General features: G+C 55.5%; 1 protein-coding gene across 11 annotated transcripts in view; it reads right to left on the bottom strand.

Annotated features, from left to right (window-relative positions):
• The window catches only part of Jade2 (jade family PHD finger 2), a 41,834-nt gene that overhangs the window by 10,696 nt on the left and 4,620 nt on the right, over positions 1-26,518 (bottom strand). For 7 of the 11 annotated variants that reach the window (XM_010639715.3, XM_010639712.3, XM_010639719.2 and 4 more), the window contains 7 exons: positions 19,500-19,557; positions 18,206-18,300; positions 8,100-8,257; positions 3,669-3,829; positions 3,008-3,219; positions 1,860-2,027; positions 440-556 (listed from right to left, as the gene is read on the bottom strand). In XM_010639715.3, the coding sequence (XP_010638017.1) occupies positions 440-556; positions 1,860-2,027; positions 3,008-3,219; positions 3,669-3,829; positions 8,100-8,257; positions 18,206-18,300; positions 19,500-19,557 (969 nt within the window). Of the gene's footprint in view, positions 1-439; positions 557-1,859; positions 2,028-3,007; positions 3,220-3,668; positions 3,830-8,099; positions 8,258-18,205; positions 19,133-19,153; positions 19,314-19,431; positions 19,558-19,818; positions 20,385-26,518 lie in introns of those variants that run through there. The other 4 variants (XM_010639716.3, XM_010639717.1, XM_010639718.1 and 1 more) reach the window with 4 other exon arrangements.

The following is a 26,518-nucleotide window of genomic DNA, read 5'->3' as shown; positions in this document are numbered from 1 at the left end:
GCCAACTGGCTTAGCAGAAGAGGAAGTTTGATTCTTGCTCCTTCTGTGTGCCAAGTCTGCCGTCAAAAGCAAGGTCAAAGCCAGGTTTGGTGGTACACACCTGCAATACCGGCACTCTGGGAGGCCGAGGCAGGAAAATCGAAAGTTTGAGGGCACCCTGGACAACTTAGCTAAACCTGGTCTCAGTATTTGAAAAAGGCTGGCACCATAGCTCAGTGTGAAGACCTTGGTGTCTGTGCCCATTCCCTGGATGACCTGAGGATTAAGGAATGCTCCTCCAAACAGGCGCGGTCCTAGGTCTGGCCCCAGTCCCGCCCTTCCAGAGCAGATCTGTACAGCTTGGGGGAAGGTGCAGGGGGTGGGAGCCGCCCATTTCCCAGGGCACCCCGGGAGCTCCTCTCTGCAGCAGGCTCCCAGCAGCAGGGGCGTGGCCACATACCTGGATGCAGGTGCCCGTGCACTCCTTGCACAGGCTACAGGACAGAGCCCAGCGGCTGGCTGGGATATTGGAGATCTTGGTAATGGGCTCCATCTTCTCAGGGCACCCTATGCTGACCTGGGCAGGACACAGGAGCAGCTTCAGATCCTGGTCTGTCTTCAGAGCTGCCCCAAATGGGGGTGAGCTTTACATCAAGGACCAGGCACACAGAGCTAGGCTAGCGCTGAACTCCTAGACCCTGAGTTCCTCCTGACTCCTAAGAGGCGCAACCCAAGTTCAAGGCCTGAATCCTTCCCGGCCAAGCTGGCTGCTGGGTCTAAGCTCCTCATCCATGATCAGTCCTAGATTATGAATGTGACAACCCACTGTGTGTGTGACGCAGGCCTCCAGAGAGAGGTGTGTGTGTAGATGAGAGACACGTGAGGCCCTCTTCCTTCTGCACCTGCACCTTTCTTTCTGGGACCAAAACTATAGGCCGCATGACAGTGTCTCTGGGGGATGTGAAATTCAGGTCTTGCTGGGCTTAGCAGTGCCTTTGCTTAATCTCTGTGGAGACAGGCCTGTGCCAGGCTCTGCTCACTGCCCCTGCCTGAATATGGAGGAAGGGGCCCTTGTGGGCTCTGTCTGCTGGGCCGGGCCCAACAGACTGAGCAGTAGCTCCAGCCTTCAAGATGTGGAACCGAGCCAGAGACCATGGCTTACCCCTGGTAACTACCATCACGGAAGCCTGGACTGTGGGCTGACACAGGAAGGGAAGGGCCGCCCAAGGACAGGGACACCTGGGTTGCTTCTGGGCACAGGCAGCACTGGAGTGGGGCCTCAGCCTACAGGGCACATGGCGAGGCTACTGCTGAAATCCAGGCAACTTCAATATTTCACATTTTGAAGAAAATGCTGTCTCCCAGGAGCTCTCAGCCTCTCTGAACCTGGGCCACAGCCAGCCCCACGACCTTCCCAGCTGGCCTTCGCCACAGCCCATGCCTCCGGCTAACCACAGCCACCACAGTGGGCCCACTGGCCAACTCTGAAGTAGACTCAGACACCAATATTCTTTCTGGTCAGGTGGCCTGTGTTCTGAACACGCAACCTGACTTTGTGGAAGCCACTGCCCAGAGTCAGATGGATCCTGCAACCTGCTCCCCCTGGAGGCGGCCACCCAACTTCTGCCCTACATCAGACCTGTCTCTCAACCTTCTGGCAGTTCACCACCCACTGTCCCACCTAAGCCATGCCCAAGGCCACAATTAAAGAGGTCCCCGGGGGCCGCTGCCTTGCTTCCTCCCAGGCCCCGCTCCTGGGATCCCTCAGTGGTCACACAGCCCAGCGTTTTCTCTCCCCGGGCTCTGCACCCAAGCTCCATGCAGCTCTGTCTCCCCAAGCGCTGCTCCTTGGGCCACCACAAACTCACGCCTACCCGTACCTCAGGAATCCACAGGGCGCAGCTGACGTGCACCCACTTGGTCCCACTTCTGGTGGGCTTCAAGGCTCCTCCTCGCTTGGGGCAGAGCAGGCACTTTGGCTGGACTCCCAGGGCACACGTCCGGCACAGCCAGCTGCCCGTGGGCACCTTAAGGATCCCGTAGCATGCCTGGGGACAGAGCGGGCAGCCATGGCTTAGCGGCACTGGCCAATCTGGGGTTGGCTAGCAGTGGGGCCCAGCGCAGCCCCTGGGTCTCTCGTGTTCTCCAAATCCCGGCACTTCAGTCCTCCGTCACAGGGTGCAAGGCCACCCACTGCTGGAGAAGACTCACCTTAGCCAGATTCCTTAAGCCGCGTGGACTTGGGAGGACCCCTGAAACCCTCCCTCATCTCAAGCTGCACACAGAACGGGTCCTGCACTGGCTAGGACCAACGCCAAGGGCGTTCATCTCCTTTACACGGGCGTGCGGCCAGGGCGTCTCCTTAGGACTCACATGTCCATGAGGGCTGCTGGGCCTACAGATGCTGGACCCACCCGAGCCAGCTGCAGCCCTGCCTGAGCCCCCAGGTGCTGATCCCACGGCACACATGACTTCAGAGTCAGGACCAGGGTAGCTCCACGGGGTCCCTGTCAGGACTGCTGCAAACCAAAGACCTACAGCCTCCAGGCCCAAGAAGGAGGGAGGATCTGCCCCAGCTCCTCCTGGCTCTAACCAGTAATAGCAGCAGGTACTCACAGTCCTCACTATATTGCCCTGAGCAAATAACTCACAACCAACAATTTAGTCCTCAGGACAACGTTGCTTTAAATTTTTGCAGGGCCAGGCATCTAATCCAGGGGCTCCTGTTATACTTTCAGCCCCAACAACTCTCACTTTTATTCATAGCTGAAGGAGCAGAGAGATTAAGAAACAGGCCCCAAGTCACACAGCCCGTGAAGGACAGAGCCAGGTTTTGAAACCTGGCGGCCCAGCTCAGGGTGGGCTGTCGGTTACCACCCAGGGGTGTTGCCTATTAGCAAGTTCAGGGTGTGAGGAGCCCAAGGTGGGAGGACTGGAGGGAGACACGGAGACAGAGGCCACCCAACAGGCGTGTGCTGAAGCCCAGGGGATCACACAGCTTTCGGTGAGTTGGGACGGGGAGGCCCACCTGGTGCACACAGACATTGCACTTGTCACAGAAGACCATCTCGTTGCCATCCTCCCCCTCAGGGGACCGGCACACGTCACAGACGACGTCCTCGTCATACTCAATGCCGAGCCCCTCCTGTGTCTCGATGGCCCGCGCCATATTCTGGTGGCACAGAGTCTCCAGCTCCTCCAGCACACGCTCCAACGTCAGCTCGTCCAGCCCAGGCTTCTCTGGGGGAGGACAGCAGGGGGCAGGGTTAGGACCAGGCTCGACTCCCTCCAGGACTGCAGGGATCCAGCACAGACACAGGGGCTGGACGAGCCAGGCTCCAAGGCCTCACCAGCACACGGTGGCCCCGAGTACGTGTGTGTGCAGGTCCCTGCTGTTATGCTGTGCACAGGGGCACATTCTGAGGGGCCCGAGGGTCACGTCGGCCCTCACCCGCTCTCTTCTTGTGACGCTCACACCTCCTACAATTTTCCCAAGAACCCTGTGAGTCTGTGACATGGATGTCCCCACTGGACAGCTGCAGGACCAGGACACAGAGACAATGACTACCCTGGCAGTAGGGACTTTGCACACAGCCTTGGCCACTGCCTTTCAGAAGCTAAGGATGCTGGGGTTGGGAAGAAAAGCCACCCTCCCAGTCCAGGCCACCCCCAGAGCGATGGTCACCTACCCATCTCCTTGAGCTCGGAGTTGATGAGCTCCAGCCAGTAGGCGTCAATCTCATCCAGGTCATAGCGGCTGCCCCCGGGCCACGTGGGCTGGGAGCCTTCACCCAGTGCAGAGCTGTCTGGGGACACCTGCGTGGGGGGGCCTTCCAGTGGCGGGAGGATCCTGGGAAATAAGGATGGAGGTCAGGAGGCAGGGCCCTCAGCCTGCTCCACTGGGCCAATCGGCGCCAGGGAGGATCAAGAGCAGTGGCTAACTGTGAGGTGTGCAACATCGGTGCCCAGTGGGACCTACACTCATTTATGCGCTCCGCCCATTTCTTCCTCCACCACCTGTGGGCAAGAGGAAATGGAAGACCCATGGCCCCAGCTCTCCACACGGACATCTGCCCTGCCAGCCAGAGCACTTGCAACTGCCCCCACCAGGACAGCCAGGCCTCGGCCAGAGCCCCACTCCCACCTGGACCTGGCCCTACTGGCCTTGTAGGAGGGGTGCCAAGTGCTACTCCAGGCAGAGCCCTGGTATAGAGCCGGCTGGACCCCGGGGCCTTTGGCACAGTCCCCAGACCAGGCATGGGCCAGGCATCCTCTCTGTACCTCACCGCCAGCCCTTCCTTCACCTGAGGCCAGCGTTCCACTGGGGTCTGAGCCCTACCACCTTCCACTACTTCAGCCCAGGGTAAAAAAGTTTACTGCCAGAGGGACGCAGTGCTGCCCACCTTGTCCTCCCTGGATGCACTCCATGAGCGGTGAATCTTTCTCTGAACTCAGGGCTGCATACATGCTAGGCAGGTGCTCCACTACTAAGCCCCAGCCCCAGCCCTTTTATTTTGTACCAGAGATCCAACTCAGGACCTTGTACTACAAGGCGGGCACAGTGCCACTGAGCTAAATCCCCGGCACTAAAATTTTATTTTGAGTCTCACTGAGTTTCCCAGACTGGCCTTGAACCTGCAATTCTCCTGCCTCAGCCTCCTAAGAAGCTAGGACGACAGGTGTGGGCCACCATGTTACCAGTGTGACCTGTCTACCCTCTCAAGCAAGAAGGGGCCTCTTGCCTCCTTATAAACAAGATGCACCTACTATGGGCCCAGGGTGACATCCTTCTCAATGCTCCAAGCCCTTGAGTCCTGGTTGCAGGTCGAGGCCGAAGTCTAGCACGTCCTCATGCTGCCTTACACCTGTCTTCGAGGGCTGGCCAGAGGACTGCAAAGGCTAAGGAGGGCAAAGCTCTAAGTGCCTGGCATGTGGTAAACACGGCATATGCACCCATGTGAGTGTGTGTGCGCGCTCTCTGAGACCTCTGGGTAGCTCCTTGTTCCTCCTGAAATCAAGAACAAGGGGGCACTTTGCCTCGGGAGGGCAGCTCCCCTTGGCACTGCTGCCTGCTGCCCCTCACATCCGGATATCAGACCACAACGCCACTCTTCCCAACATGCAGGAGGTTGCCATGGTTATTGCCTCAGAGCCTAGCCTCCACCTGGCCGACCCTGCCAGCCCCAGAGGGCCCTCACCTGCTCAGGAGGCCTCCAGGGTCACAGGTGGGGCTGCCAGGGGCTGTGACTCTGTGTGGAGTCGGGAGGGGAGGGCAGGACCCGAGGTGGCACAGAGACGCGGCTGGGTGGTGGGGAGGGTTCTCACACTCCGGAAAATGGCCCAGTATCAGCAAGAGGGGCAGGACGCAGGAGACCGGGAGGAAGGCAGAGACCCAAGGACAGAGAGAAAAGCCTTCAGCCCACGGGCTGAGCACCACCTTCGCCTGTGCCAGAGCCCACATTCGGGAGGACATCGGTGATGGTGACGGGGACGTGCCCGCCCTGCACAGGTGATTCTAAAAGGAGCAACACTAATGAGCAGTCCAACAAAATGCTGTCTGTCCCAGTGAAACTGTCATTCCAATAAACGCTTTCTGTCAAAAGCACAGCCTGTCATTTTGTCATGACCCGGCTCTGTCTGAGTTCTAAGTTTCCAGTGGTCCCCTTGTGGCGTGACACTACTCATACGGGCTCACCTCGTCAGCTGCCACCTGGCCGGAGCTGTGGCACCAGCATCACCACCCTCCCTTGGGGAGCTAGGCCGAGGAGTGCACACCAGGGAAGGCAATGCCTGAGTCCCTCGGGCTCTCCTTTTCCCTGGGTTTTGGAGGAAGCTCTCCTGCCAAGTGCAGACTGACCCGAGCCTAAAGCCAAGGCCAAGGCCTCACGCTCACCACAGCCACAGCCAGCAGCGCAGAGCCCAGCTGGGCAGACGTGGACCACTGCCCGCTGCCCGCCCCAGGATGGCAGACTCACACCAGAGCTTGGTTTCCCCCCGGGCCAAGTCTTCCATCCACGAGGTGGGCAGGGCTGCTCACAGCCAGGGAAAGAAGGACAGGGGGCGGGACGGCGGGGAAGCAGCTGAGGATGGTCCTCAGAGCCACGGGCAAAGGCTGTAACTCTGGGCCTCACACAGGCAACACAAGGTTTGTTCCTGTGGCCTGTGATTTCCTGGCCCAGCCCACTAGACCCTGGCAGCCCAGAAGGAAATTCCCCAGAATTCCCCGACTTCCTCATCTGCAAAATGGGGCCAGCGTCATGTGCTATATGAAGCAGGTAAGATCATTCAGCGAGAAGAGCATCACGCACTCAGGGCTCCTGCAGTGACTGCCCACTCTGGCTGCAGTACAGGCTTCCAAATGAGGCACCCAAGGAGATGGAGCGGCTGGGAAAGGCAGATCAGGATGGGCTCTCTGCGTCTAGCTGGCGGCCTGCCCCGTCGTCCCGGGCCCGGTATATGTACCAACAACTCGCCATGCGTACTCTCATTCCAGCCTCACCACACCGTCAGGTGGGCACTGGTATTATGCCCACTTTACAGCGGAGGAGAAGGGCTCCAAGCGGTCAAGTCACAGGTTAGGTGGCCAGGGGGAGGGCGTGGATGGCAAGGAGCTGACTCACATGGTCAGCCCTGGAAGGGGAGGTGCCCAGTCATGAATCCATTCTCCAGTTAACTCATCCGAGGCAGGAGGAGGGGCCTCCTAGCATGCCCAGAGCACCCGGGCTGGACAAACTGGCTTCGCCTGTGACCTCATGCCCAGCACAGGGCTCTCGGTTGTCTACGAGCCGGTCACAGGTGCAGCTGCCACAAAGTGACAGTGCCAACATCGAGGGAGCGGGCAGCTGCGATCTGTCCCGAGCCGGGCGCAAGCCAAAGCCACAGGCGGCAAAGGTGGAGAAGCCGCAGCCCGGGACCCCAGGGGCTGAGTTCAGAGGCGAGTGGGCAGGGAGGCCAGGACACCACCCCTCCGTGCTGAGGGCTGCCAGGGTGTGCTCCACACAGGAGCCTTGGTGGGACTCTGAGGCCGGGTGCCCACCCTGGCCACAGCATTTAGGGATCTGTACCCGCCCAAGACCTGTGGGCCACAGAGATGGGCAAGGGGTCCTGTCCACCAAAACAACTGCTTCCAGAGCACTGACTGTTTGCTGGTAACCTACTCACACCTCTAAGAGGTCCTTGAAAGGGTTATTTTAAAAGAATTTAGGCCAGGCATGGTGGGCCACACCTGTAACCCTAGCACTTGAGAGGCTGAGGCAGAAGGATTGCCACAAGTCAAACGGCAGCTTGGGCTACATAGTTCAAGGCCATCCTGAGCTATATAGGGAGACCCTGTCTCAAAAGACAAAAATAAATAAATGAAGCTAAGAATGAAAGAATGAACAAGGCCCAGGGTTCTATCCCCAGCACTACCACCACCCCCCAACAAAGTTAAGAGCACGGCTTATCCCTGTTGTAAGGAACTGTTAAAAGCCATGGGCCAGGGATTTAGCTCAATGGCACCATGCCTGCCTCACAAGTGCAAGGTCCTCAGTTCGATCCACAGTGCAGGGGACAGGTACACACACACAAACGCGCACGCGCGCGCGCACACACACGCACACAGCCTGGTGATTCAGAGCAGGGATAGAGCTCAGTGCTAAGAGTGCCTGTCTAGCATGCACAAGGCACTGGGTTCAATTCCCAGTCCTGCAAAAAGTGTGGCGATTTTTCTAACTCGCTGTTTAGGGACCCAGCCCCGAGTGACACCACCCTAACCCACAGCCAGTGTTCACAGAGTGCTCCCTGTGTGGCAGGTCCTGTGCCAAGGGTCTTGCTCCATCATTTTACCACATCATCTGCACCACGACAAAAGAAGGTTAACACTGTCATTCCCATTTCACAGACAAGGGCACCGAGGCCCAGAGGTTACCTTTCAGTCCCAGACTCACACTCAGTGTGCGTGGCAACCTGGACTCCACCAGTCTGGCTCTGGAGCTGAGCCCAAACCCAACACCAGGGAAACCCGCTGGCATTTCAGGAACACATCAGTGGTTTTTCAGAGGAGAGAAACAAACACAGAGAGGTGGCCCAGCAGGACCCAGGGCTGTGACCCCACCTCCCCCGCCCGGGACCTGACTCACCTCACCACAGGCTCCGGGATGGCCTCCGCGCCTGCGGGCACCTGCACGCCTTTCTCCCATTCCTGCCGCCACGGATCCGCCAGGATGTAATAGTCATCCGGACTGAGCTGGTAGGAATCCGGGATCTTCATGGCTGTGATCAAGTCTGTTCGGAAAACCTGCCGGGTGGGAGGGGAAGGAAGGACGGATGGGCTTTAACTGCCTCTGGGGGTGCTGCTCCACAGCCACAGCAAGAGGTGAATGTGTTCAACTGAGGCGGTTTCCCGCACGTGCCTCGCAGGGGGGAAATCTTCCAGAACTCACTCTTCTGACCTAGGACAAGGGGACAGTGCGAGGGACAGGCGGGAGCGGGCTTAAAAGATAGGGGATAAGGCTTGTGGAGAAAGGCAAAAATAAAATAAGCGAATAACAAAAGCAAAAATAAAAAAGGAAAAAAAAATCAGGGCAGAAAGGCCTCTGCGCATGCAGTGCTGCCGTTCTGTGACTGGAGATTTGCCCCTTGATGTTTCTTTTCTTTTTGGGGGGTACTGGGGATCGAACTCGGGATCTTGCGCTTGCAAGGCAGGCAGTGGAACCACTGAGCTAAGTTCCCGGTGGACATTTCAAACTGTGAGTGAGACAGATCTGTATCCGGAGGCACAGGCGGCAGTAGAAAAAAACGGAAGGGAAACATTCTTCACAAACAGTGAGGGAAAAGGACAGGGCTTAGGGGAGCTTAGAGAGCAGTTGCACATGAGTAGCGACCTCCAAGGTCCCTCAAGGACAAGGACAGCACATCCCCATCTCTGCAGGGTTGTGTTACCCCACCTGTAGCCGTGACGGGTCTTCCTTCACCATCAAGCCTGTCCAAACTCCCTCGGGCCAGCACCTACCTGCTCCCTCAGAGAGAAGCTGCTCTTCCTGGCGTCCCATGGTCCCCCACTTCCACCCAGAATAAGCTTCAAGTCCACACCCAGTGGGCACTGGGAATCCTCCTGCCTCTCTCATGGAATTTCACTGCAGCGCCCCCTCGCCAAGTGCAGATGTGAAAGATGGTGGCCCTCTAGATACCGCACGACCTTCTCGGACACCTGTTTCAGGTGATTAGCACTTGAGAACAAGCTAAAGAACTCACATGCATGAGACAAGACACACCACCTCAAGAGGAAACACTCTGCAGGGCTAGGATTTATTTCAGCGGTCCTGCAACCTGCCTCATAAGTCCCAAGGTCCTAAGTTCAATCCCTGGTACCAAAAAAATAAAAGCAAAAACAAAAACAAAAACACTTCGAGCCTACCCTTCCTGGAAAGGGGACACCCAGTGCTGTGTTCAAGGAGAGTCGGCCGATTCAGCCCTCTGGGCCAAGCGAGCCAGTGGTAACCTCTTCCTGGGGGGCCCACTCACGGGCTATGCGCACCCTACTGGCATCCAGAACCCGAACCAGGAGGAAAAGCACCAGCAGTGCACCCAGGGGACCGGCAAGTGCATCTTGCAGAACTTTATCAGCACCCAGCTAGAGAGGGCCCTGGTTTTAAAAAGGTCAAGATTCTTGATGACTCTATTTGCCAATGTAATGTAATTGTTAAGACTAACACCCTAACACTTAATTAGGGTGCCAGTGTGAAAAAATTAATATCAGATTATGATTAAATGCTAATTAAACAAAGATGGAACATGGCTACAATTTCACAGCCCTGATAATTTGCATATCTTATTAGTAAGCAGTAAGAAAACTAATAGAAGAGTGCAAACTGGGTGTTTTCGAGGTTCCCTTCAGCAGCGCCCCTTTGCTAGAGGGAAGACTTTCCCCACTGAGACCCTTGGAGACGGTCAAGTCCAACAGGGCTGCATCTGGATCACTGCCCCCAGGCCTGAGCACAGGACTGCCAAGGGTGAGCGGCCCACCCCAAAGTGACTCGGAACTGCTTCACACCGCTTGGTAAAATCACCTTGCTGCACAAACGCACCCTACAAGAGCCCTGAGACACCCCCAGCCTCTGTCCCTCAGGGCTAGGGACAAGGCCCTAGCATTTTCGGAAACCAAACCAAGTGGATTCCCCAAGCGGAACATGCAAATCTGGCGGCAAGCCCTCTAGCAGTTCCTCCCTCAGGAAGGACTGCAGGGCACACCAGGCCTGGCAATCAATCTACCAAGCACTTGTTACCCTTTGGCAATGGCGCTCCCTTTCAGGAGATGCTGTCTGGGATCCTCTTCCAGTCTGCCAGAGAGCCTGGCTCCCTGTGCCCTATTTATGGGTGCCTGACTTTACCCTAAAGTGTCAGTCCAGCTCCTATCTGCCCGGAGGAGGCCTTACCCATCCCCAGGCTGGGCTCTGCTTTGTCTGAACCCCCACAGCACCTGTGTTGGAAACTCCTTTGTTTATTGCCCCATGGGGAGTTTGCTGAGGTCTGGCAGGGCTGCAGGGGTGAGGCCTAGCAGTGTACATAGGGCCGGGAACTCACCAGGAACAAAACAGGATCAAGATCTTTCCATGGATCAGCCACTCCTCCCTGGCTGCTTCTCAAGCCCCACCTGGGCAGCTAGGGTCTCCATGACCTTCCAGAGAAGCCTCTGTACACTTGTGTAGAACATAAATCCAGCAGCCCATTTCTAACTTGAACACTTTTTGTTCTGAATTGCCAGGGGTTTGCTTGGAAAAGAATCCACTACTTTTAAAATTCCTTTGAATAATTTATGAAACTAAAGAAACAAATGGATACTGATGAGCAGAATTCTTGCCACGGCAGGAAAGTTAGAAGCTGGAAAACAATATTCTTTTTTTTTTTTTGGTACCGGGGATCGAACTCAGGACCTTATGTTTACAAGGCAGGTGGCGGAACCCCTGATCTAAATCCCCAGCCCAACAAGTAATTTTCTTAACCACGTGAATCTTTATTACTTTTCTCTCTTTTGGCAGAAATTGACAAACTGTCCTTAAAGGTCTGTGCTGCCTAGCAACCAAGTTCTGCTGAGCTGCCTGGGAGACATTCACTGCAGCTTCCTCAAACAGTGTGGAGGATGTTTAAAGACCTCAAACTCCAACTTAATAACCAAGCACCAAGGGTGCCAATGCAGCCTCAGACGGGGCTGAAGACCTTGCCCTGCCCAGATGTAGGGACATCATCTCAGAACATGTCGTGCAGCCCTGCCCTGGGATCCTTTACCTGAAACCTAAGTCCTACCACTTGCGAGTCTACTTTTCTACATGTCTCCCCAGAACCAAAAACAGGCTCTGGAAGAAGGGTCACTGGCGCCTGTGAGCTCCAAAAGCAAATAACGACAACAGAGAGCTCCCAAAGTGCTGACGCACAGCTGGCAGGCACCGCACGGCCGTAATACACGCTGGTGTGACCTGCGGCCACTACTGGAACGTCTTATCCTGGAGCCTTGGTTCTCCCTTCTCTCCAGGGCTCAATTAGTATGAAGGAGTCCTTTAGACTGAGAGGCGCCAGGAGGAAGTTCGGTTACTTAAGGCTCCAGCACTTATCACAATTACAAAATATAATTATTTGTGTAATTTTTTGCTTAATGTCCAACTCCTCTAATAATCAACTGGAGAAAAAGAGACACCCCACACATTCTATGCTCTGTCTGTCTTGACTGTGCCTGTGTGCAATCTTGCACTTGGTCTACAGCAAGGGCTCAAGAAACACTTGTGTTGTTTTGGGTTTTTTTTTGGTTTTTTTTTTTGGCTTTTTGAGACAGGGTCTCACTACAGGTGAGACTGACCTGGAACTCACTACGCAACCCAGACTGATCTCGAACTCACAGTGATCCTCCTGCCTCAGCCTCCCCAGCATGGGGATTACAGGCGTGCGCCACCATGCCCCGCAAGAAACACTTGTGAAATGAGAATCCCGGGGTCTGTCTGAAGCATTGCTGCACCCTGACACTGTCTGGCAGAGCCGGGTGCGGAGCAGGGAGGCAGGAGATGGACCCAAATGACTCCCCCAGGCAGAACTAGAAAATGGCCCTGGTCACTGTCCCACAGCTAAGAGAAATGGCTTTGGCCAGGACAGCTTTTCCTTCACTTCTCTGTCCATACAGACCTGCAACTCCAAGGAACGCTTGAGGGTCCATCCTGAAAAGCCAGCCTCATTTTAAATCAGTCTGTCCTAAGTATTCCTATCATCAGAAATAACAGAGCCAACAGTAGAGTTAAGTCACACATGCTACTGTACTGAAGGCTTTACCTTTGATAACGATGCCAAGCCAGCAGCCATTTCATCCTTTAAATAACCTTTCTGGGCTGAACCCTGCTAAGAGTACCTTCAGCTAAGGGCAAACTTGATAGTTACAATTAGGCACAGAGGGCCGGAGATGTAGCTCAGTGGTTCCACTGCCTGCCTTGTAAACACAAGGTCCTGAGTTCAATCCCTGGTACCAAAAAAGTAAAAATAAATAAAATAAAAGTAGGTATAGAACACCAGAGAAGGAGCTGGGTGTGGTGGAGCACGCCTGTAATCCCAGCACTTGGGAGGCTGAGGCAGGAGGATCGCTGTGAGTTCGAGACCAGCCTGGGCTCTGGGCTACATAGTGAGATCCAGGTCAGTCTCAACTGCATAGTGAGACCCTGTCTCAAAAAACAACAACAACAAAAAAGAATTAGTGGGCCGGGGATTTAGTTCAGTAGTGCCACTGCCTGCCTCGCAAGCACAAGGTCCAGAGTTTGATCCCTGGTACCAAAAAAGTAATCCCAGCTTGGGAGGCTGAGGCAGGAGGATCGCTGTGAGTTCGAGACCAGCCTGGGCTTCAGTGAGTTCAGTCTCAACAACATAGTGAGAGCCTGTCTCAAACAGCAAATAAATAAAAAAACAACAGAGAAGGGCTCTAGGAACAGTGCCCCTCCACCCAGGCATGTTTCAGGAGATCAACTAGCCTGAGTTGAAAAGCTCTAAACACAAAAAACACTCAACATCCCTTTCTCTTATTTTCATGAGGATAACAGCACTTCCTGCTCTTAAAGGGAATTTACTGCACACATTTCTTTTGTAAGACAAGTCCCAGAGGCCAGGACTCTTTCCAGCTGGTGAGAGCAGCTGTGTTTCTGACTGTATTAGAAGTGAAGGGCCGGGGATTTGACTCAGTGGTTCCCCCACCTGCTTCACAAGTGCAAGGTCCGGAGTTCAATCCCCGGTACCAATATAAAAAAAGTGGATCCCGCTCTCCCAGCCCAGAGTTGAGTATCAGAGACAGGCACTTGGTCCACCAGAAAGGTGTCCCCCCCACTGCACCCCTGGCTCCCAGCTTGGAGAAGAGCTGCTGCGGACTACAAACGGGGCTCAAAGCCACAGGGGCAAGCATAAAGCCTGCTCCAGGAGTGTCCCGTTTTAACTCAAGGTAGGGGGCGTTCTGGACACTACCAAAACACATGCCGTACAGAAGATGCTATCGTAAACATCTGGGTAATACCTCTGCTCCTTCGGGAACACTTCTCATTTCCTATGTTTTCTCAGCCCCCACAACCTGGCCATCGCCCCCACTTCACCCTTCTCCCAGGGTAGAAGGGTGCCACTCTCAAAAGCAAAGGTCAAACTGCAAAGCTTCCTCTTCACTCGCTGCCATTGGCCGGGTGAGCGGAAATCCTTCTGCGGGAGTTTTACTGGACACTGGTTCTGGGGACATCCCCCTGCTGACAGCAGAGGTTTTCACCTCTCTCCCTGAGCTCCCATCCCTGAAAACAAGAAGTTGAGGCATCCGTGAAGGGTCCCTGTGGAAAGTTCGAAAGCCTCACTCTCTCCTCTAGGGATGTCCTGCGTTGTCAGCAGGGCCTACAAAGGAGCGGACCCCTGGATCCCACCCGCCCTCCTCCTTGTTCTGGGACCGTCCAGGCTTCTACTTCAGGGTAGCCAATTCACTGACATCTCCAAGGCAGGTGTGAACAGGTGACATTCCCTGGCTAAGAGAGAAACCAATCACAAATCGCCATCCCGCAGCAAAGCCACTGTGACCCTCTTGGCAAAAACAGCTGTGCCTCCAGTAATGGAGGCTTTCCTGTGCAGCCACCTGCATCCTGCCGACATTCAAAAGGGACGAGCTCCCCAGGGACGCACTGACCTCTGGCACCGGCCCAGGCACTGAGCTAGGCCTCCTAGGTACTCCCAAGTGCTGGCCGATCTCACTCAGCATCAACAGCTCTGAAAACACCCGTCTCGTCCCCGCCATGGCCTGTCTGGGGAAACCCCCACGGCTTGGCTTGCTCTTCCTCTTCCTTCCTCACCTCAGGCTGGAGGAAGATGCAGCCTCCAACACAAACCACAGGGCCGGCCCCTAGTTCTCTTCTAGAAGCACCCCTCATGCCCGCCCCCAAGGCCGTCGGTCCGCTAGCTGCTAGAGAGTTAGTGCTGGGGGCTGCTCACCCCCACTCTCGCCTTTGCTGAGGTCCCTGAACCCATCCGGGAGAGCCCTTCCTATGCAAGAAGCTTCCAGTGACAACAAACTAGGAACCTCTCTCTTTGGGGAATGGAAGGGAAAGTCTAAGGTGACCCCCCAGGGCGAGGGTTTTTTACAACAGGATGGGAGGGGGCTCGTTCAGCCCACTCAAGGCCGGTGGGGTTAGGTGGAGGTCTGGGGTTTGTCTCTAAAAGAACCATCTGCACTAGGTTCTCAGAGGCATCCCACAAAGGGTTAAGGACTAAAGGGCTACCTTATTTGGTGAGACAGGCCTGGCCAGAAACCCAAGGCTCTAGAAGAATTTACACAATAAAAGCAGCTCCCAGGCCAGGACCTCCCTTCCCTTCCTTCCTAAGGATTCCTCAGGATTCCAGGGCCAGGGGATGAAGCTCCACTTCCTCGGGACTCCTCCACGCCCTTCTTGCTTTCTCTGCTAAGGGGATTCTGCGGCAAACTTCAGACTCTTGGTGCTTCCTCGAAAAAGCCTGACTTTTTCTCCCAGGCTTCCCAGCCTGTTTCCCCGCCTGCCAGCCCCCGCTCAGCTGGAAGGCCTGCACTGCCCTCCCCCTGGCTGAGGGAGGGGCTGCCCACTGGGCAGGGGCCAGAAGGGAAGCGGGGCCTCCAGGCCTCACAGCCCTGTCCAGGGTCCTGACTCCTGGTCAGCACCTTCTTCGGTCCGAGGGCTTCTACTTTGGTGTTAAGGGTACCCCGATTTGTACCCTCGGGAGCCCTGTGTGTCACCCAAACCCAATCCCAGCCGTCACACAGAAGCTGAATTCACTAGACATCCACGGCCCTGCACCGCTAACCCCCGCCCCCGTCCTCAAATCCCCCACCACACAACTGTCCCTGGGCAGAGATGAAGAGACCAAGCGAACAGCGCTCTCCAAGGCACTGCAGGAACCGGAGGGTCTTTCTGCACCACACGAATGGCTCTGCAAGTGTGCCAGACAGAGAACACAGGCGAGACCTGCCTGACAGCTACCCCGTGAGGCACCAAGCACACGGGGCTCCCAGAAGCCCTTTCTCCAGGATGTCCAAAGCCCTCGTCCCTCAGGCCCAGCAAACACATAGCCCCCCGCCCTGCTTCCAGCCCATTCACAGAAAGAGAAGGGAGCAGCCCAGCAAGCAGATTTAGTGCAATTTAGTGCAAACATTCTCTGCAGCCAAGTCCTCGCTTTCTTCTCCGCCCTCTCATGAGCCAAATAATTTGGAAGCTTTCATTGACGGCTTCTCCTCTGTCCCACGATAACTCAGAATTTATGCCGGCCACGGCTCAACCTTCTCACTTAGGGGATGAGGGAAACCTCACAGGCTGCTCTCCAGCCTGCTGTGGGAGGAAAAGCTCGTCCTTGGCCAACATTCAAGGCTGGGAGGACTCAGGCCTCCTGGAGCTCAGAGGGGAGGGTGCCTCCTACTCAGGCCCCACAGCCACCTGCAAGAGGCTCCTGGTCCCGGCCCCAGGCCGTGCATAAGTAGCTGGTTCCCGGCAGGGCCCTTACCAAGGTTTGGTTCTATTTTTAGGTACAAAGTTTCTGGGCTGGAAAACCCAAGAGACAGGGGAATTTTCTCCCCCATGCAAATTGCTCTTGCTTCTCTGCCTTTGCTGACACCTGTTTCCTCCCAGCCAAGCCAGATCCTGGTGTAGTTGGCAGCCACCGCCCTGCTGCCCCCACCACGGAGGCAGCCCCCTCCTCCCACCTGAGATTGGAAAAGGCAGAGAGGAGGAGACAGACTTGAGATCGGCCTGGAGTCTGGGGAACACAGGGCCAGCCCTAAGAGCTCCCACCAGTCCGCCCCGGCCAGCCAGGGAGCAAGGAGAGTCTGAGGCAGGGTCCCTCCTATCCCGAACGGCCACGGAACTTCCTGTCTCAGGGTCAGCAAGGCACAGAGCGGTGGCCACTCTTACTGCTGAAACCTTGGGAGAAAGAAAATACAGCCATAGCAACTGGGGAGCCCCCGTGCAACTATCTCAAGGCTGGGAGGCCTCATTTGCCTTTGGCTTCCTAGGCTGCACATTTCATCCTTCCATCAGGGAGGGGTACAGGGTGGGCCCCAGCGGCCCGTTCCTCCCCTAATAGTGTCCCAGAGACTTTGCCCTTCATCTCCATCCCTCCCCCCAGGGGACGGAGAGGGGAGGGTACCAGGTGGGGGATGGGGCACAGGGTCTAAAGGAGCCGCCTCACCTCCCAAGGGGAGAGTCCTAGGGGTGGGCAGCTGGGGGCTGGGGGGGCTTTTTCAAATGCAAAGCTCTCCAGAAGACCTCCCAGGGGCCGGCTGAAGACAGGTCCCAGGACTGCCCCCGAGGTGGAGGACTGGAAGGGGGGCTTAGAAAAAACTCTCCCCCAACCCAAACCAAGAGCTCTGTGGCAGCAGCACCCCACCTTTCCCATCCAAAGTTTTCAAGGTCTTAAGAGACAGGACCTTGAGATCCTAAACGTCCTTTATCTACAAGAGAATTAATTCTCAGGAGGCCCAAGAATTCAGGGCTAGTTTTTTTAATTTTTTTGGTACTGGGGATTGAATTCGGGTCCTTGCGCTTGCAAGGCAGGCCACCGAACTGCTGAGCTAAATCCCTGGCCCTCAGGGCTAGTTTTAAGGATAGTGCTTTTTTGTTGTTGTTGTTACTGTTGTTGTTACTGGGGATCGAACTCTGGTCCTTGCTTTTGCGAGGCAGGCGGTGCAACCACTGAGGTAAGTGGCCAGCCCCAAGGATAGTGCCTTTTTTAAGATGAAAATGCCACAGAGAGTTTGCTAACTTTCCATGATAGCCCACACTGCAGTGTGACCTTTTATTTTTGCTTTTACCCACTTTTTCCCTTTACTCAGCCCAAGCTTACTCTGCAGAGCCACTGTCCCCCCTACTCTTACTTTTACTTTTTTATTTTTATTTTTTGAGACAGGTTCTCACTATGTACTTGAGTCTGACCTGGAACTCACTATGTAGCCCAGGCTGGTCTCGAACTCGTAGCAATTCTCCTGCCTCAGCCTCCACCACACCTGGCTTACTTTTACTTTCTTGAGCAAACTCTGTCAATGCTTTTAAAAAATTTTTTTTAAATTTAAGTATCTTTGTTTTGTTTGGTACCAGGGATCAAACTCTGGACCTTGCGAGGGAGGTGGCACCACTGAGCTAAATCCCCGGCCCTTTTAAATTTAAAAATAATAGAAAGCGGTGTCCAGGAAGTGTATGAAATCCCCACTTCAGGGCCCCTTGCAGCCCAACCTGTGCCAAAGGCCTCTTTCTTCCATGCCAGGGGACACTAGCCCTGGAGGTCTAAGAAAGAGCAAAAGGACCCTAGGAAGTGTCTTTTTCGGGGCTGCAGGAAGCAGGCAGGATCCTGATGGAGAACCGTCTACCCTACTCTTCACAGCTGCAGAAGCCAAAGAACCCTTCCGTACTCTGTGAGAAGCATCTCAGATCAAAGTCAGGAGGGCTTAACACCAAAGATGTGCGAAAGGACCCTAAGGAGCTCTGAGGACGCCATCCTTCAGCCTAACACCGGCTCTACACCAGCGTCATGGAAGCAGCTTTACACCGACACCGACCTAAGAGGAAGCTCAGGCAAACCGGCTTCATTCATTGCACAAAGCCACGCAGGCCCCACTGTTCACCCTGAGCCATGCACCTGTGCCAGGAACCCGCACCCCCCGCGAGTGCCTGGCTCACCACTGGCCCCAGTAACCCTGACCCCCAGGCCTCTACAGGGCTGGTCGCTCGCCACAACCCACCTCTGAGGGCTTCTTTTCGTTCTGCCGGGGCCAGCCCGACTTGGTGCTGCTGGGCAGTTTGGAGCATCTTGATGCGGATGTGGACGTGGCGTGACCTGCAGAGAGGCGGGGTGCTGAGAGGGGGACCGGCGATGCCCACTCAGGCCAAAGTTGGGGGCTGCACAGAAAGCTCTGGCCTATACGATCAGGAGAGACTTCCGACCCTGCTCTGGGCTCTGGGCGCTGGGAGCCTCCTCCACTCAAAGGCAGGCACCTCATTGTGTGAACCCAGACAAGTCCCTGGTGCTCTCTTGGATTCTGGTCCAGGGTGCCAAATAAGCGTTCTGTGCCCTCTCTCCAGCCCCAAGTTAGGTACAGCACAATCATCCAGGCAAAGCAGGACAGTGGGACGTTGCTTTGAAGCCGAAAGAGACCCACAGGCTGAGACCTGACCCCACCTCTCTCTAGCTGGCCAACACTGTATGCCTATGACTTCAGCTCTTAGCCTCGGTTTGCTCTCCTGTAAAATGGGGCTGTGATGGTTGGTACAAGTGTCCTCCAGAGGCCTGTATGCGTAGTACAGACTTACTTGGTCTCCAGGGCTGTGTTACTGGGAGGCACTGCACACCTTTAGGAGGCTCTTCAGACCGATTGATCAAGGACTGAAATCTCCGAAACGGTGAGCTAAACAGACCACCCTTTAATAAGGCAGTTATGTCAGGTGTTTTGTCACAGGGATGTACAGCTAACACAGAGGTCCAGGGATGAACCCTCTTCGATGGCCTCAGTGACTGCCATGAGGCCTTCGCACAGCCCCTGGCACAAACTGAGTCCTCCATGAGTATTAGCTGTCACTACTAGGGCCTAAGTCCCCTGCTAGACTCTAGGGCCTCTGGTCCTATGAGCCAAAATAACAGCAAGAAGGGCCACAGGCAGACCCTGGATGAAGGGAAGGGTCGGGAACCTCACCGGCCATCCTGGCACCACTCCGGGAAACAGGAGGGGCTTCACAGATCCCAGCTGTTCACCACGTGCGAACAAACACGTCCAGAAACGCACAGCAGGGAGGCCAGAAAGGGACATTTTTCTTCTGGCAGCCAGAAGTCCTACATGCAAAGGCCCTGAGCGGCTGAAAAAACGATAAAATGAAGGGGACAGAAAAGCCCTGCAGACCTCTGCAGGGTGCAGGAACTTTAGGTTTTCACTACCATGCCCCTTGGTTGTACTGAGATCATAGCCTCTCCTACCTGTGCCTCTGAGCCTAATAATTACTCAAGAGCTTCCCTTCTAGGATCCCGGAATGAGAAGGCCTTACTGTCACTGGTGTCGGAGTTGTCGCTGCTGATAGAGTATTTTCGCCTCTTCTCTTCCATCTGCAACAAAAGCAGGCAGGTCTGTTATACCACGGACAGCTCGGGCCGTGCTCAACCTCTCAGAAAGCCACTCCGTCACCCATCTCCCATACCCAGGGCCCCACCGAGGAAGGGGAATAAGGCCTGCCCGACCTGGCCTTCTCCCCACACCTCCATCCTCCCCAGGGCTCCATCTCTGCCCTTGGCTGGGTGGAAGTCCGGCCAAAGATGACACACAAGGAAACCTGGGCCCGCCAGAAAACCCATTCCCAGTGCAGCTACCTCCTAAGCGCCCCTGACACGCAGCAGGTAAAGGAGGAACGAGACTGATTTTCAGGAGGACCACGCCATCTGATATAAAGGACAAGCCAGCTCTGAGGGCACAATCCATAGAAGGGGGCCAGCAGGGTGTGGATGTGGCGGCCTGAGCATCAGACCCAGGGTGACTGGCCCTGGGCTGGACTCCCACTGTCCTTCCCCAGATAAAAGTGCAAACCAACTTCATCTCACCCAGAAGAATCTCTCACATGGGGACCTCACACAGAATTCATCCCTTACCCACACTACTCCAAGTCCCAAATAACCCAGAGAATTGTGAGGTACTCGCTCCATTCACAGAGGAGGCTCAGTGCCTCGTCTTGCTCATAACTGGCTGAAATGAGATTTGAACTTTGAGGCTGAAGTCTAATCCCCGGGCTCAAGCTGAGTCGCCTTTGTACAATCCATTAGCTCCAGCCTGTTGGAAACCTTTTTGGAGTGTACAGAGCTATGGAGGGAACCCAGAGACTTACACAAGCTAGGCGAGTGCTCTACTGCTGAGCTACGCCCCAGCCCCTTTAAATTTTTACTTTGAGACAGGGTCACCTGAAGTCACCAAGTTGGCCAGGCTGGCATCAAACCTGTGATCCTCTTGGCCTCAAGCCCTGTGTGCACCACCGCCTCCAGCTCCGGTGGAATCGCCTTCCAACCCACTTCTAGTCCTCTGCAGTCAGGGTGGCAGAACCTGTCAGCCCTAGCTCAGTAAGCTGCTCCAGGTCTCATGGCTTCTGTGGCCAAGTCCCATCATGAGGAAGGAGCTGCAGCTCAGGGTCTAACACATCTTCTACCACGTTCCTAGCAGCTCTGGAATGGCCTCACTGCCTGCAGCCAAGGACAGGGAGGGAGTCTTTTTCTCCAGGAAAAAAACCTCGCAGCCCAGGCACCTGCCTGCCAACCAGGCTCCCCACACTTGCCTGGGTCCCATCTGCCACCTGATACCCACAGAGGCCACCCGTGCTATTGGACTGTTTCTGCTGAGCCCTCAAGTTTCCCTATCTTACTGCAGCCTGCAGAGACCAGGGGACATTTGCTCCCAGGAAGACCCTCGTGCCTCACACCTGAGCTCAGCCAGGAGCATCTCCCCACCCCAGTGGCCCCCGACAGAATGCCCAGAGGTTCACTGTGTTGCTTTCTGCCCAGCTCCGAAGGTCAGTGGCTGCGACAGGAGGTGGGTGCTCTGCCACGCTAGGACCTTGCTGAACCTGCAGCACAGCCCCGGGCGCAGGTAGAGTGAAGGCTGCTTCCCCTTCACAGATGAGGAAACGAGCTCAGAGGAGAAGTAACTCGCCCGACAGTAGTGCTCATATTCAGCTCAGGAGACCATGCTCCCGACCTTTTATGAAGCACAAGGCAAGCAGCACAGCCAGCACAGCCGTGCTCCCTGGCCTCCCGGGGCTCAATGCCAAGCGCGGGAAGGGCTGACTTTGACAGAGCCGTGCCGCCCGCCCGTCACCGGTGGAACAGGAGGAGGGAAGGAGTGCTAGCCACGCACTCGCCCACCCTCACCTGAAATCCTCAACGGGACTTGCATTTCTCTTTCCAAAAAGCTCACATGTCTAAGCCAGGGTCCCCACGCATTAAATGCAAAAGCTGCAGGGGCTGGGGGTGGCCCCCTCCTTGCTCAGCATGCACAAGCTGCCGGGTTCAGGGGGAGAAAGCAGGAATTGTGCTACAGAGGGTGCGGTGGGTGGGTGTAGGGTGCTGGGTTCAAATCCTAGCCTCGTTACTCACTGGCCAAGGTCTCTGGCAAAAACAGACCTCCCGGGAGGCAAGCTGGATCTGGATTTTTATATCAGTCTCCTGAATTTAAGAACACTGGCAACTGAGTCAGTTTTTCAAACACTTGGAGAGGGCCAAACTAAACATATTCACGGGCCAGAATCAGCTCGTGCGTCTAAAGGAGAGCCGCGGAGAGCCCTGAGCACGGGCCGGCGCTCTACAGGTGCTGGCTTTGCATACCACGGCAGCCTTGGGCTCCAGGGGACGGCCCTGTCAGCGGGCAGCCGGGAGCACTCGGTCAGAAGGGGCAGCGACCCTGTACAGTAAGGGGGCTCCAGAATGGACCCACTCTACACATGACCTCTCACCGTGTCCTCCGACTCGGACCAACAGGTGATCCTGGGACGCAGACCTACACCCTGCCCAAGCCGGCGCTTGGCCCGAGCTGTCTCCCAGAGTGCCCCGGGATCAGGGTCCCCAGCCCCCAGTCAGGGCTGCCCCATAGGAGGCTGTTATTAAGGGAGCAGATCTGCCAGTGGCTTAATTAGAATAATAACTAGGCTTCGGAGGGAAGCTACTGTTTTGTGAGTGAAGCTTCTCTCCTTTGAACCACATCCTCCGTTCCAAAGTCCGCCCTGCCCCCAAGTCACACTCGCACCCCAACCCAACCCAACAAAGGAGACTCCGTCACCAAGAGAAGGCCAAGGCTACGAAGGAGGCGCCGCCGACACTTCACCTGGTCCTCTCCAATCCCTCCCCAGAGGCAAGACCTGCTCCAGGAGACAGCGGTGTCAGGGTCCCAAGGCACTGGCTGTGTGGGGACAAAAGTAGTCCTGAAATCCTGTCAAGCAGACTCCAGGAAGGGAAGCGTCTCCCATCCGTACCTCTCCAGCCTAAAGGCGGGGAGAAGCCCTCCTCTGGACTGTGGGAGCCCCGGAGGGCTCTCCTGGAGCAGCAGCCGCAAGCACACTCTTCCCCACAGCCAACCCCTGGCCTCACCCGCTTTTCGCCTCCTCTCTGACCACACCAGTGCAAGCCCGTCTCATCTCCTGCCTGGACCCCTCGTCTGTGTCCCAGCTTTCACTACTGCGTCCCTGCAAACCAGGCTCCACACAGCTGCCCATCCTTTCCGTATGTGTTTATCTTTTGGTGAGGCTGGAGATGGAACCTAGTGTCTCACACACACCAGGTGAGCAAGTGCTCTACTACTGAGCTGCATCTGCAGCCCCGGGGAGCAATCTCTGAAAAGCATAAACCAAACCCACTGCCCCTACCGAAAATCTTCAAAAGGCTTCCTGCTGATCAAAGGACCCCTCACAAGCGCCTGAGCACAAGAGCCCGGGCAGTCCAGCCCATGCCCACTCTGACAAGTTATGTTGACCACAGTCCCTTTTCCATACCACTCTCCAGCCACGCTGGCCTCTCTTTTATTTCCTCCGCCAAGCCGACGACCGCACACTTCGAGACCCGGGTGAGAGCTGCACTCTCTGCCTACACAGTTCTTCTATCTGGCCTATGCACATCGGACTTTCCATCCTTCAGACTTAGGCTTAAATGTTGCCTAAGTGTCTCTGCTCATCAACCTATCCAAAGAATTCACCACCATGCTCAAGGTCTGCAGCCCGTCCGGCACAGCAGTCTGCCAGGCCCCTTGTTCAACAGCCTTCTCCCCGCAGTGCTCAGGAGCGGGCCTCCGGGTCTCTGCACCAGCAGCCCCTACCCTGCACCCAGGACAGCAGCAGGGCAAGCCACGCGTTCTGCGACCACACAGCCCAGCTGGTCCGCGCCCATGTGCAGGAGCAGACACCCCAGCACAAGGTTCGGGCCTGTTTTCACAGCCCACCCTCCCTGTCTTGACCTCACACATTTTCCATGAGGCTTTATTTGGTGGGGCTCCTGGCTAGGGATCAATGTCAACTCAGTCACAGGGCAGCAATTTGGTGGCAGATGTTTTCTTGGCAGCCTTGGCCACAGGTCTTGGTGGGGGCCTCAGGTCTGGCTTTGAAACACCACTGCCCAATGCCAGCCTCCTTTACAGACCTCTCTGCAAATAAATTCGAACAAACACCCTGGGCCTCCATTAGCGCCCTTCCAGCTGACCCTGCGAACAGTGGGCCTTTCAGGCCTGCTACCGCCGCGCCCCTGGGCAGATAAACACCCCAACCTGGCCTCCAGCCTCTCCTCTCCAGGGGCCACCAGGGCTGCCCTGCGAGCCACCACACATGGCAGGATTTTGTCCTCCTCCCAAAAAGGAGGAAAAGGGGCTTTCAAGCAGGCAATTTACCATTCCAGACACAATCTTCCAAAGAGAAACAAAAACTCTCCCTGTCTGAGGCAGACTGCTAAGGCGTGTGTGTAATAAGATGCTAATACAATTTAATGATATTTCGGCTGGAAAACCTGTCCTCAGAGCCTCCTTGTGTTGGGAAGGCCAGACACTCAGAAAACAAGAGCTGCGCACTTTTAAACTGCTGGAAACGGGGGGTCAGAGCCCCACTCTTTCCTATCTCTCATTAACTTTAATGCCTTCTCGGGGACAGTAACTGCTGTTACAAAAATGATTTTGTGCACATGGGGCAGAGGGAGGGCTGCTGCCTGGGTTTCTCACTCCGCTTTGCAAACCTGCTGCTCCAAGCCTGGGAGCAGAACCCCCCCCCCTACCCACCACCTGCAATTCCAAGCATCCCAGCTCTCCCAGAGCAGGCCACCCATGCCTTCCCTGTGCACCAGTGCTGGGGACACACCAAGGGGGTCCTGGGGGCATGGAGGGGCTCTGCCTACTGTCCTTTAGTATTTCCCCTGGAAGGTCAAGGCTTAGCCAGTTCACTCCCAGGTCTGGCTGGCTGCTGGCAGCTGATCTCTTCTTCAGAGAAAGGACCTGGCTCTGGCCTAGTTTAAAGGTGAAAGATCAAAGGTCAGGCTGCACTGGGGGGTCATCAATAATGCTCAGGTCATTAATAATAGTGACATGGTTCATACTAATCAAGAGCCTACTACATACCTTGCTTTGGGGATAATTCCTCCCTCCCCCACCTTCTTTCTTTCCAGTGCTGGAGATGGACCCCACCCTTGTACACATCAGGCAAGGGCTACACCCCTCGCCGTGGGCACAGTCTACGTAATATACTACTTACTAATAAAGTACAGTATGTCACTTCTCACACCCACTATGTGATAGGCACTGTCATTAATCCCACTGGAAGTGAAGAAGTTGAGGCCAGAGCTGCATCACAGGTGGTTAACTTAACAGCCAGGAGTCAAACCAAGTCTGTGTAAGGTTTCACCCTTAAAGGACTGAAGTATAAATACAGGCCCACAATTTCCAGGGTATGGCAGAGGTAGCTCCTAACTCTGGACGCTACTTTCTACAGACCTTAGGACCGACCGACTTATGCGGGCTCCTACGCTTTGAGCTGGGCCTTGCAACTGGAAGCTTTGGAACTACACGGAAAGGACCCTTGGCAGGGGACACAGCAAGCCAGGGGTGTCCTGCCCATAACTAACCGGCCTCCCTAAGGAAACCTAAAGAACCCTAAGGTCCCCAAACAGCCTGAAGCAGATGCTGTGAAGAGTCTGGACTGAAAAATCTCTGGCCTGGATCATAAGCAAAGACTAGAAAATACCCCCATTAACTGAAACCCTGGTTTTAATGAGAACACCCTGCCCAAAGACGTGGGAGTCAGTGTCAAAGCCCTAACTGCAAGTTGTCAAGGTGCAGCTGCTGTCCCCCTCCCGGCGGCTGTTCTGCTCTCACCTGTTTGAAAGCTAAGTGGAAGGGACACGTGTGTTACTCTCCTTTGGCCAAACAATTTAAGGGAAGGAAAAAGCATGTTGGAAGGGAAAACATTCTGGAAACATTTGCCACCTCCAGAACCCAAACAACTTTGTCCTTAAACACTTCATCTCCAAAGTGCTGGGGAGACCCTGGCCAGCTTCAAAACCAACACTTTGTAAGTCCTGCTGCCTGGTGTGAGGACTTCCCTCTGAGGAGCATTTGCCCGGGAACCAAATGCTTTTCCACTCAAAACAACAGCCAACAGCACTCGGGACCACAGAGAGGGCTCTGGATCAACAAACATCCTTTTTCCCCTACCATGCAGACTTTCTCAATAAATTATTCGCCCACTTCGGATCAAAGCCTGTTTTTGCAGCCTGTGACCTAAAAAGCAAATATCATGGCTTAAACATTAAAGCCCTCCTCCCTGCCTGGGTCCGCTTTATTACTCATTCCTTCCCCCCTTACAGTTATTCTGTTGTTATTTTCCTCCTCTGCTCGGTAGATGGTTCTACGAGTCCCAACCCGCCTGAGGACGATGGGACAGGAGGGATGGTGCGCTCATTTAGGGCTCTAAGATGAGAAAGGAAGTCAGGGAAGGGAGAAGCCAGCATCCTGGGAACCCAGGAAACAGGGCCAGCTCCGGTTGGCAGCTCTCTGCCTGGTCCTTTTGCCAAATGTCCTACTAGGAATTTTACCAGTGAAAGGAGCAGTGCCACCCTGGGAGGATGGGCCGGGACGCAGGTACAAATCTAAACTTAAGGGTGAAGCCTGGGAGCTCCTCTGGAGACCTCCGGCTCCTCCTCCTGCCAGGAAAGGTTCCCAGTCCATACTGAGCCCCTCAGGCAAGGCTCTGGGTACGAATGTAACCCTTTCGGATGAGCCCCCTACCAACGCCGCCCGTGGATCAAACTTTACGCCTCGGAATTTCGCAGAAGACGAACCAGCCGGTGCTAGGCCCAGAAGCGAGCTGCGCAAAAACGCGCGGACCAAGGATGCAGGCTGCAAGGTGCCCTGGGCAAAAAGAACCACGGCACCCCTCCCCCTCCCCAGCCCCCGTACGAGGCCTGCGGCGAAGCTGGTAAAAAGCGCCCCAGCCGGCTGCAGCGGCCCAGGGGGTTAGAAGGGCCGTTGAGCGCGCCTCCAGCCTGCCCCCGGAGGCGGCCTGCG

This window comes from Fukomys damarensis, unplaced genomic scaffold (genome assembly GCF_012274545.1).
Source record: "Fukomys damarensis isolate Sample0158 unplaced genomic scaffold, DMR_v1.0_HiC HiC_scaffold_9, whole genome shotgun sequence".
In the NCBI taxonomy this organism is placed as follows: domain Eukaryota; kingdom Metazoa; phylum Chordata; class Mammalia; order Rodentia; family Bathyergidae; genus Fukomys; species Fukomys damarensis.
This window is presented reverse-complemented; position numbering and strand designations above follow the sequence as displayed.